Source organism: Hemiscyllium ocellatum, chromosome 36 (assembly GCF_020745735.1).
Source record: "Hemiscyllium ocellatum isolate sHemOce1 chromosome 36, sHemOce1.pat.X.cur, whole genome shotgun sequence".
Taxonomy (NCBI): domain Eukaryota; kingdom Metazoa; phylum Chordata; class Chondrichthyes; order Orectolobiformes; family Hemiscylliidae; genus Hemiscyllium; species Hemiscyllium ocellatum.
This window is the reverse complement of record NC_083436.1, coordinates 34,194,197-34,205,136: the sequence shown is the minus strand read 5'-3', so window position 1 is coordinate 34,205,136 and position 10,940 is coordinate 34,194,197. Positions and strand designations below refer to the sequence as shown.

Below are 10,940 nucleotides of genomic sequence, written 5' to 3'. Positions count from 1 at the left end.
GGAAAATGAGATAATGACCTGGGTAGTGAGGTAGATGATCAGTCAAAGGAGGCAAGATGTAGAGGGGAGACAGCAATGATCTAGGGGGAATAAAATGATAAATTGTGGTGATGGGGAAGATGATTTGGAAAAATATTTGAATTGGATGTCAGACAAAGAAGGTATATCATCTCCGCCCATACAATGGGTTAGGTTGACTAAAAGAATCTATAGTCTCTGACTTTAAATGACTGAAACATACAAGATAGTGATCTTGCAGGGTAGACATTGACACAATGCCCTGCTGCAAAATCTAGATCATGGGGGTGGGGGGGGGGGGGGGTTGGGAACAGTTTCATGACAAGGAGTCAGTTATTCAGAACTATTTTCATGCAGAAAGTTGTGAATCTTTGGAATTTTCTACCCAAGCTACACTGAACATATTTAAGGCTGAGACAGATGTTATATTTCTAAGGGCACGAAGGAATAGGGTAAGTGTGAGAGAAATTGGAGTGGAAACAATTGTTCCGCCACTACTATGTGAACAGCAGAGCAAACACCACATCTACTTCTGCTTTGAACCTGCTAGGGAATATGCAAGCTGAGAATGGGAGTTGGAGTCTTTAAGACGTTGACCAAGAGACTGGAAGGCTGCCAGACGTTGATTGAAAACTTGGGAGATGAGGTGGGGCTACAGGTGCCAACTGAGAGTTTTACAGCAAAGGCATTTCGGCTAATCATGTCACCACTGGTCATAAAACACCTGACTCTTGGGAACAGAGGGGATTAAGTGGGGGGCTGGGGGGAGGGAATGGGAGATGACTGAATCGGGGGTGATATTGCATTGTGTTAAAACCCTACTCAAATATTGGTACTGGTAACATGGAGAGATAAAGGATTGGGATGTGTGGCGATAGGACGAGGGTGATATTATCACAGGAACAGAGTTCCAAGAGACAAACTGGATCGAAGCGGTAACGCCGCTTCTCGATGCACAGATGCTGCCAGACCTGCTGAGCTCTTTCCAGCACCTTCTGTCTAGGAAGGTGAGAAAGCGATGTCAATCTTCCTCCTCTTCTTCTTGGACACCGTCTGCGGCGGCGGCAGCAGGGGCGACCTCCCGGCTCAGCTCGGCCCTCCTGTCCCTGCGCCTCTCTTGGATCGCCCTCATCTCCTCGGCGTACCGCAGAAAGTTGTCGCCGAAGCGGGCCCAGGCTTTGTACGGCACGGTGATGGAGTGGCGGTACGAGGGCTTCACCTCGCTCAGCCGCAGGAACACGCCGTACCGGTTGGAGCCCGGGTCGAAGAAGAAGCGCTTGTTGTCGACCGGCACCGAGATGCCCTCGGGCAGCTCCAGCGGCCCCGGAGCGCCGGCCTCGTCTGCCAGGCCTCCCCCTCCAACCCCTGCCGCCGCCGCCGATGTCGGGCCAGTCCCATAATCCTCGATCAGCCGGGCCAAGGCGTCCCGGAACTCGATGAGGCCCTGGGCCGGGAGGGCGATGGTCTGGCCTTGGGCCTGGCTCTGGCCTTGGGCGGAGTAGCCCCAGCCGGGGGAGCCTCGGCTCACGGTCTGGCGGATGCGCAGGAAGCGGCCCCGCTGATTCTCCTTCAGGTCCAGGTAGTACTTGCGGTTCTCCCGCACCAGGGACTCGCTCTTCAGCACCCGCTGAGGCTGCGGCTGGGCCTGGGCCTCGGGCTGGGCCGGCGCCACATGCTGCTGCTGCTGCTGCACCACCGCCGCCGCCGCCTCCTCGTCCTCCTCCTGCTGCCTCCGCCGCCGCCTCAGGCCTCCTGCTCCTCCTCCTCCGCCGGCCAGCCCGAGCTGGGCGTAGTGCTCGATGAAGTCCCCCAGGTAGTCGCGCATCTCGGCCGCCACAGGCATGGAGACGGTCAGGCGGCTCTTGCGGCCTGCCGAGCCCACCACCTCGGCGATCTTCAGGAAGCGGCCCTTGGCGTTCTGCTTCACGTCCAGGTAGAAGCGCTTGTTCTGGATGTCCACCCGCTTGGAGGCCAGCTCCTGGGTCTCGAGTAGAGGCGGCGGGGGGCCGGCGGCCGGGCTCGGATCCCTCGCCTTGGGCGGTCGGGACGCCTCAACATCCCCTTCCTCTTCCTCCCCCCCCACCGCTTCCTCGGGAGGTACGGCGACGGTGGATACCGCCGTTAAGAGGTGAAGATCGGCGTCCGTTCCCCCGCTGGCCCGTTCCCGATCACTGGTCGTCGCCATGAGAGACGGCCCCCCGGCCCGCCTGAAACCAACCGCTGTCCAACGGCCAACGCTCGCGAGACCCGAGTGTGCAGACTCCTGCGGCTGCGCGCGGGGCGTGGGCGGGGAGGTATCGAGGGCACGCCCACATCACCATGACGACCAGCTGCCCCTCCACCCGGTGAGGGGGGGCTTTGGCTCGATCTACGGGCTCTCGAGGAACGGAGGGGGCGGGGACTGTAGGGCTGGACGTATAGCGTGACGGACGGTACCTGAGAGGAGACTGATAGTGCAGGGGCGGGGCCTGAAGTTAAGGGGCGGGGACTGATGGCACAGCGGACAGTGAATGGGCGGGACTAGGTGGCACTGGAGCGGGGCCTGGCCGTGAAGGGCGGGGCGTGGTGTAGGCGGGGACTTCAGTCGGCGTGTCAAATGAAGACACGATTAATCGTACGCCCAGTGCTCGATCGAAGTACCGGGGTACCTTTTCGCCAGGAAAAGAAACACACAGCTTTTTCTACCCGTTACTGCAGATGGTCGCAAAGTGGATGGTGCCGGAGATGCCGCTCACAATATTTGTTGTCATCCTTCGTATTTCTAGAGGGGGCGAATCCTCACCAATCGAGTGGTGGGTGGTCGATGCAGGCTCTGGTCACGTGGAGCGCGCCAAGATGGTGGCTGAGCGAGTGATGGGGGTCAGTGATGGCAGGCTCTGTCTCCTGGGGCCCTGAGGGAGACAGTAAACTCCCTTCAGGGTCTGGGCTAGCTACTCCTCTTTGAGCCGGTAAATTGTTGTCGTGCTGTTTTAGTGTGTGGAGTGGATTGTGTGCTAACTTCTTTCAGGCGCAGAGTTAAGTTCACTTTCTGTTTGATGGTATTGATGATTTGGAGGAGCCGGTGTTGGACTGGGGTGGACAAAGTTTAAAGATCACAAAGCACCAGGTTATAGTCCAACAGTTTTAATTGGAAGCACTAAGTTTTGTGATTTACATATAAAAGAAATGAAACCAACATGGTCATTCTAACAACAGATTTGAGACTTAACAACCAATCAAGGTGTTTTTCAAAGTTTAAGTTCAATTATATCACACTGTAAACTTTTGCTATAAATTCTGTGTCTTACAATTGTGTCCTCCACCATCACCTGATGAAGGAGCAGTGCTCTGAAAGCTAATGCTTCCAATTAAACCTGTTGGACTATAACCTGATGCTGTGTGATTTTTAACTTTTTGTTTGACTCTTTCTGCAGGGCAACACCTGCATTGATTTATAAAGAACATTATAGCGCAGTGCAGACCCTTCGGTCTTTGATGTTGCACTGACTCGTGGAACCATCTGAAGCCCATCTATCCTATACTATTTCATTTTCATCCATATGTCTATCCAATCAACATTTAGATGCCCTTAAAGTTGGCGAATCTACTACTGTTGCAGATTTACTTGCGTGTTTGAACTTTATTGTAATGGAGGATAAAAATAGGAATATCTTATGACAACTGTACTGTGCATTGGTGAGACCACACCTTGAAGGCAGTGTACGCTTCAGTTTAAGAGAGATGTACTTACAGGTTGTTATGCAATGATGTGTGTTTCATTAATGCAAATTTGCTAAACCATTGATGAATTGGGGACGCTGTTTCTAACACATGAACTTTTAAAGTGTGTATTGGTTATAATGTGGTTCTGGCCTCATCAATTTAAATGGTACTGCTATTAATAACATTCTTACAACATAGGTTGCATGAGAACAGAACTACTGTACTATAACAGAACTGACTATGTTATAAGCACCTCGGAGTTTCACTCAGCTGATGTCTGGAATGAAATGGGAGAGTTGTAGTTTTTACACCCTAGATGAAGGCACTTTTGCCCCATCATGTTCACACTGATCATTTAAATAGCTATCTATTCTAACTCTATTTTCTGGCCTGCAAACATGTATGCTGTGGCAAATCGAGTGCTCATTTCGTCTTATATTGAAAAGTTAGGGGGTCTCCCATTTAAGAGATGAGAAATTTTTTTCTCCTTGTAGGTTAGCATTCTCTGCAACAAAGAGTAGCTGAAGTAGAACAATTACTTATATTGAAGGTTACCATTTTAGTTTAACTGACCCTTCCTCAGAACTGATGGTAGAGAGAAAGGTCACTCAACCTGAAGCGTTAACTCTGATTTCTCTCCACAGATGCTGCCAAATCTGTTGAGCTTTTCCAGCAATTTATTTCTGTCTTTGATTTACAGCATCCACAGTTCTTTTGGTTTTATTTATATTCAAGCCTGAATCATAGTACAGGTAAGAAAATGCCATGAAGACCTGTGATCAATCCTGAGCCTATTGGATGATAAAACAAGGTGGATGGGCTGAATGTGCTACTCCTGTTTATAAAATCTCCAGGTCATCATACACAGACAACAAATTGGGTTGTACTGTTGTCACACAATCATGGAATCAAATTCTACACATAATCCAGTACTGATGGAATGCTTGCTATTAGGGATGCTACCATTCTGAAAAGATGTTTATTTCAGGTCTCACATTTCCTTTCAGATGAATGTGGCCTAATTAAATTTTATTGCCCTGCTCAAGTCACTAATTCAAATTAATTTATAATTATATGCTTGTTATATGTAGGACTTTGCTGTGTTCAAATTGACTGCTGATTCCTATACTGTCACCTTACTTTGAACAACATGGTTTGGCTGTAAAGCATTTTAGGGTTTCTAGAAGGAGTAAAATGCAGTGTAATAAATGCAAGCCTTTTTTTTAACTTGCTGGCTCATGCATGCAGTAGTAAAATTGGTCACTGTAAACTGTTTCTGCAGACTGTTCGTCAAGTCTCCTGGACACAACAACTAGTGTTCAGGAGTAGAGTAGTATGGTCAGCAAATCTGTCTTTTGGATCAATGGCAATGTCTCATCCGAAGGTTGTAGCTTCAAATCTCACTTCTGAGGCTTCATTCAGCACATTAGTCTGGCTGTCATTTCCTTGCAATACTGTTGGGAGTGCCATTTCTCAGACATGTTATACTGGTTTCTTGTCTTTTATCCTTAGGTGAATGCGAATTGCTCTTTAGCACAATTGTTGACCAGGGCATGAAACTTCCCTGCTCTTTAAATTGTGCCGTGAAATCTTTAAAGTTGACTTGTTGAGGTTTGGTTACTATCCAGTCTGAAAATGGCACCTTTTAAAGGGCTCAACCAAAATATCAGCCTTGATTCTGTACTTTACTATCTGGCATGGGGCTTGCTATCTAGCAAAGACTTTAATTGCCACTTTCTTAATTATATAAATACGCAGTGCAGCATTTTTTTTGAAAGTCTGAGCCAGTTCTTTATATATACAATTTTTAGGAACTTGCATTATGACAATCATGGGGCTAGGCATTTGCGGCATTTGCAGCATTTCCTGACAAGTGATAGAACCTAAATTCCCTGAAGGTTTTGTGGGAAAAAAACATGTATTTTATTGAAATTTAGTTCAGAGTTAATGCTTTTCCATCAACCCTGTTCTTGAAAGCCCATGCCACAGCCTACGTTTTGATCACCGTGTTTGTGATTTGGACAGCATGACTATAATCACTGCGTAGAATGTAGTGCAGCTGATCAATTAAATGTAGGGAAATGAAAAGTTATTGACAAAAAGGAGCCATTCTAATTTATGAAATGCTTTGAAGCCAAAGGCACAGTCAGCTGCAACTTCTGGAGCTGATTTTCTGCAACAGAAGTTCTTAGTTGTCACAAACCCTTCACTCTTTCTGATGAGTACAAGGTATACACTGTGGAATGATTTATGGATCTCTAGGGAGATGGTGGAAATATCAGACATCATCCTGGGGGCCAAGAGCTTTTAGTGAAGTTGTTCCCCCTCTTAAAACTGGCCCTAGCCCCGAAGCTGCGACTTTTTTTTATTTCAAAACTTTTGTTAGTTTAAAAAAATCTTTATATTGATGCACACAGTCACTAACAAAGGAAGGAGCAAGCATTGCAGATTGACTCTTATCCAACAAACAAACCAAAGACCTGTCTTACACATACAAGACTAATATTTACATATAATCGAAATACTAGAAGGGTCTGATAACTGAATGGACCCACATTTACCTTCAGCAGGAATACCTCAGACAGTGGTCTTTCCCCGCTGCACCGAGGCAGCAGTTGCCCCAAGCTTTCAGCGTGCATTAGCATGATTTTATTAAATGCAAACTTGATTTCTTACACAAATTAGAAGGTTGAGATGTATTTCAGGGTATTTGTGTGATTGGAGATATGGCAGGTAGTAGATGTAGTACATTTGGGAGGAAAAGGAGACTTTAGACCTGTGGCTGTCAAAGCTGACTATGACATGGTTTTCCTTGTCTCATGTCTGGGACTGTTAGGATTGCGTGACAGCTTCCCTATTGTCTTATAATGTGATTACGAGGGTAGTGGAAGGCAAGTTGGATGGCCTGCATTTTGTTTTTTGTCAAACAATTGTTGTATTCCTATTGTTTAGTAAATGTATGTGCGGTACTGGGTTTTACCTACCCACGTTCGTATTCCCAGCTAGTCTGCTGTGGAGATTCATATTCTGTTTGTTTTTTGGAGCTTTCCAAATGCTGATACCATATCAGTGGTTCCTCAACCTTTTATGATATTGCACTAATGGTGTGGCAGCAGATCCTGGTTGAGATGTTATGCAAGGTGGGTCAGAAGAATTATGGTGAATATTTTGTCAGAGAAGAATAAGATTCCTCTGACTGTTGAAAGATGAGGGCGTTCCTTTCTGCTTGCATAGGTGAACACTGATTTCTGCACAGTATTTGTGGACCTGAGCAAGGTCCCGTAATGTTAGTCATTAGGCCCTGTGACAGGCATTGGAGAAATTTGGCTGTCCACTGAAATTTATCACAGTGGTGCAAATAACGTGTTTTTTTTTCAAGATTTTTGTATTTATGATTATGGATTGAAATGGGAAAATACTTGTTTTAAAAATGAAGGAATATTGAGGGATTGCAGCACTTTTTGAAAGCAAGTAACTTGATGTTAATTGTTAATGCTGTTTATACACTTGTTCAAGTAGCAATTGACGTGCAACAAAAACAAAAATGGTTGGACACACTCAGCATGGTTAGCAGCATCTGTGGAGAGAAAAAAATGACTTTATACATCTAGTGATCCTTTTTCAGAATTGTCCTGAAGAAGGGTCACTGGACTTTGAAATGTTAACTCTGCTTTCATAGACCTGCTGAGTTTCTTGAGCAATTTCTTTATTTGTTTCAGATTTCCAGCATCCACAGTTCTTTGCTTTAGTTTAGTAGTTGACGTATAGTTTGCAGATGAGCTGGAGCTGAGTGTGTACAAATGGAGAATTACTGAGTAACAAGTAGCTGATTGGTCTAGACTAGCGACCAGTTATCGATGACTGAGGCCTTCGGCCTGCCAGCAATTGTGTGATTGGCTTCCCGGCAGCTGAACAGTTTGGGACTGTGAACGTAATGAGAACCATTAGATCACTACCAACTCAGAGGCTGTCTCTGTTCTCTACAGTAAAAAGAAGCATTTGAAGCATGAAGAAAGACGGTTCATTTTTCCTTCAGTTGTTGTCAGCTGTGACTTAATTAATAAGTCAGAGGCATCTTGAACATTAAATCAGTCACTCTCTTCCTCCTGCAAACCATTGAAAACACCTGTACAATCAAGACCAAGAAGCAGCATTTTGATCAGCACAAGAATCGTCACAAGAACAACCACTGAACTGCTTCCAGTCTTTTCCTCACCCATAGCACCCATTTTTTTTCCCCTGCCTGTGTTTGTGTATGGCAGTATTTATAAAGGTTTAGAGTTACATGGTGATGGTTCATGATTGTTTCTAGAGTCTATTTGCTTGTAATATACTTTAGGCAAAGATCAGTCTCCAAGGACTTCATAAATTCCTGTTTGCTGATAACATGCAATGCAACACGAACGTGTTTTCTAATGCAGGCAACACTTTAGCTTGACATTACTTCAGTTTTCATTCTGTTGATTGTAATGACTTTTTTCAGGAAAGTTCTTTCCTGAACCCAAAATTTCGGTCCATGACCAGAACTCGTCGGTGATTCACTTATCTCGGCCGCAAAGTTTCTTGACCTTTCTATGTTGGTGGGATATATGCAAGAATTGCCAGAGCAGGTGTATTCTTCAGAGATTTAGCATTAGTCTGGGGATGAGGTGTGAATCTGCTTAACAAACAAAAAGTGATAATGCCTGCTCTGCTGTATGCATGCGATACTTGGACTGTGTATCTGCGTCATGAAGTTCAACATCATTCATTTGAGTTGTTTTTGGAAGCTTTTGAAGATCAGTGGCAGGAGAAAATACAAAACACTGAGGTACTCAACTGAGTTAGCATGCCAAACAGACACTTCATATTGCAGTGTTCACATCTGGGTTAGGCTAGTCATTTAAGCTGGAATGCTTGACACTCAAAGCAGACCTTCTGTGGAGGGCTTGGGCCTGGAGTGCTATAAAGGCGCACTAAAGACCTCACTTCGGTGTTTTGATCCCTGGAAAAAGCTTGCCCTGGATTGGATAGTGTAAGGTGTCAACTTGCTTAAAATTCAATCATTTGTGGTCCTATTTGCAATGGAGACTGTTGGGGGAAGATTGACCTTTGTCAGTCACTGGCACACCCCCATAATCCTACCAAAGCCCTCAATGGTCAAATTGTCACGTGAGTTTTTAATGATGAACGGCACCAGTAACCTACTTTAAATATCTTGGTGTTGGAAACCGGTCACTGTTGTAAATAACCAGCTTTTGAAGTTTGGAATAAGTACAAATGATTCTTCACTTGTTCCTGGGACATTATTAAGCAATCAGTCTGAGATACTGGAAAATATATGGTCAAATTTGAAATGGCATCTCCATTATGATATGAAAAACAAACACTTGAAGTTTTATATTCTTGAAATCTGACATCCATTCTCTACTGCTCAATGGAGAGTAGAAACTGATCGCAATATGAGATTGTTAACTTGCATGTGTTTGCCAGATTCTTTCCCTAGGATTTACTTTTAAGATTTGCTATTTTATCAGAGTATTATGCATAGAAAACAATTTTTTTTGTGCCTCAGCAGAAAATTTTCCAAATGGTGAGAAGATGACTGATCAGCAGCGTAAATTACCAGAATGGATGGAGTCAGAAGAGATAAAAGAAGCTGAAAGTCAGCAAAAGGTATACAGGAGTAATTGATTTTTCTTTCCTGTCTTGCATGACTGTATTCTTTTTGAAAGAAAAGACTTAGTTATTTTGAATTTGTTTTAGGCAAACATCAATGACTTGTTGGATTATGGTACTAAAGGAGACCACTCAACCCATTGAATCCATGTTGGCTCCCTGCAGAATTACCAGTCAGTTTCGTTTTCCCAGCACTATTCCCATAGCCATGCAGGTTTACACAATAATGTAACACCAGTTCCTTTTGAAATCATTGATCATTTTGACATGGGCTGGCAATCTGTTCCTATTCCATCATCTTATTACTGTAAACCTTGAGCACCTTTTCCCTGCTCATGTCTGCTTTAGTCATTGACCGCTCCATCCCATGCTATGTTCATTTAAAACCTTTCCCACACCTAATGAATATTCCTCTGAACTGTACAGATTTATCTCACCATTGAGTGATTTACAAGGAATAGTGACGTAGGAGTGTACAGCTTGTCCATGCTAACCAGATATCCTGTTTGCCAGCACTTGGCCCATATCCTTCCAATTCATAAACCCATCCAGATGCCTTTTAAATGTTGTAATTGTACCAGCTCTCTTTCTTTCTACACACACACACACACACACACACACACACACACACACACACACACACACACTTACTTCTTCTGGCAGTTCATTCCATACACTCACCACCCTCTGCATGGAAAAAGCTGCCCCTTAGGTCCCTTTTAAATTTTTCCCCTGTCACCCTAAATCTATGCCCTCTAGTTCTGGATGTTCCCACCCCAGAGAAAATATCTTGTCTGTTTACCCTGTCCATACCCCTCATGATTTTATAAACTTCTAAAAGGTTCTCCCTCAGCTTCTGACTCTCCAGGGAAAGCAGCCCCAACCTGTTCAGCCTCTCGAGAGCAGAAATTTAGTACGATTGAGACTCAACTATTTCTGCAACTGCCCACAATTTCAGCTACTTCTCTAGCTACTTCACTTTGATATTTGGAGTCTATATTGGGCAAAATTGCTTCACAACCATGAAGAAGCAGCCACCTTTTGCCCCAGGCATTTTTTAAACTGCTCTTTATATGTTTTGAAAGAAGAAAATTTGCATGAATTAACTCAACTTGTGGTGTGAAAACAACTGAGTCTTCCTCTTGGCAGTTTGAGATTCAGTTACAGCAGCTCTGTAGGGAACCATAATACGGGCTTGCTCTGTGAGAGAGGATATCTTTACACTACTAGGAATGGTTTTGTTGGAGGGCATGACTAGTAGGCTTCTTTTTAAAAACAGGGGAAAAAAAGAACCTTTTCTTGTATTCAAGGTTCCTTCTACAAAGAAAAATGCTCTAGAGGACAAACTTCCCTTCTTGGAGTTTCCTGGTTCCATTGTATGCAGTTATGAAGCAAATGACTGTTCTTTCCTATCGGAAGATTTAAGGTAAGATTTCTGAAAGAAAGCTATACTTTGTCACATGTGTAAGCTAAATGGTTCTATGTTTCTTGTATACTAGCTTGAATGAAACACAACAGTTGGTATTTCCATCATCTCCTAGTTGTTGTTTCTAAAGTTTGAC

At 44.4% G+C, this 10,940-nt stretch overlaps 2 protein-coding genes across 3 annotated transcripts in view; one reads left to right on the top strand and one right to left on the bottom strand.

The window, feature by feature from the left end:
• Positions 1-951: 951 nt before the first annotated feature.
• On the bottom strand, positions 952-2,249 carry LOC132833220 (transcriptional activator protein Pur-beta-like). The gene has a single exon (XM_060851307.1). The coding sequence runs from the start codon at positions 2,201-2,203 to the stop codon at positions 1,040-1,042; it is 1,164 nt and encodes a 387-aa protein (XP_060707290.1). The 5' UTR covers positions 2,204-2,249; the 3' UTR covers positions 952-1,039.
• A 615-nt stretch (positions 2,250-2,864) lies between these two features.
• wrn (WRN RecQ like helicase) overlaps positions 2,865-10,940 on the top strand; it is a 101,376-nt gene continuing 93,300 nt past the window's right edge. Inside the window, exons 1-3 of one of the 2 annotated variants that reach the window (XM_060851494.1) lie at positions 2,865-2,966; positions 9,278-9,375; positions 10,689-10,804. In XM_060851494.1, coding sequence (XP_060707477.1) covers positions 9,301-9,375; positions 10,689-10,804 — 191 coding nt within the window. In that variant the 5' untranslated portion in view covers positions 2,865-2,966; positions 9,278-9,300. Of the gene's footprint in view, positions 2,967-9,274; positions 9,376-10,688; positions 10,805-10,940 lie in introns of both variants that reach the window. The other variant, XM_060851495.1, reaches the window with a different exon arrangement.

What these genes read in the sequence shown, in the direction of transcription:
- LOC132833220 (XM_060851307.1), bottom strand. Translation starts at nt 2,203, where the DNA reads ATGGCGACGACCAGTGATCGGGAACGGGCCAGCGGGGGAACGGACGCC.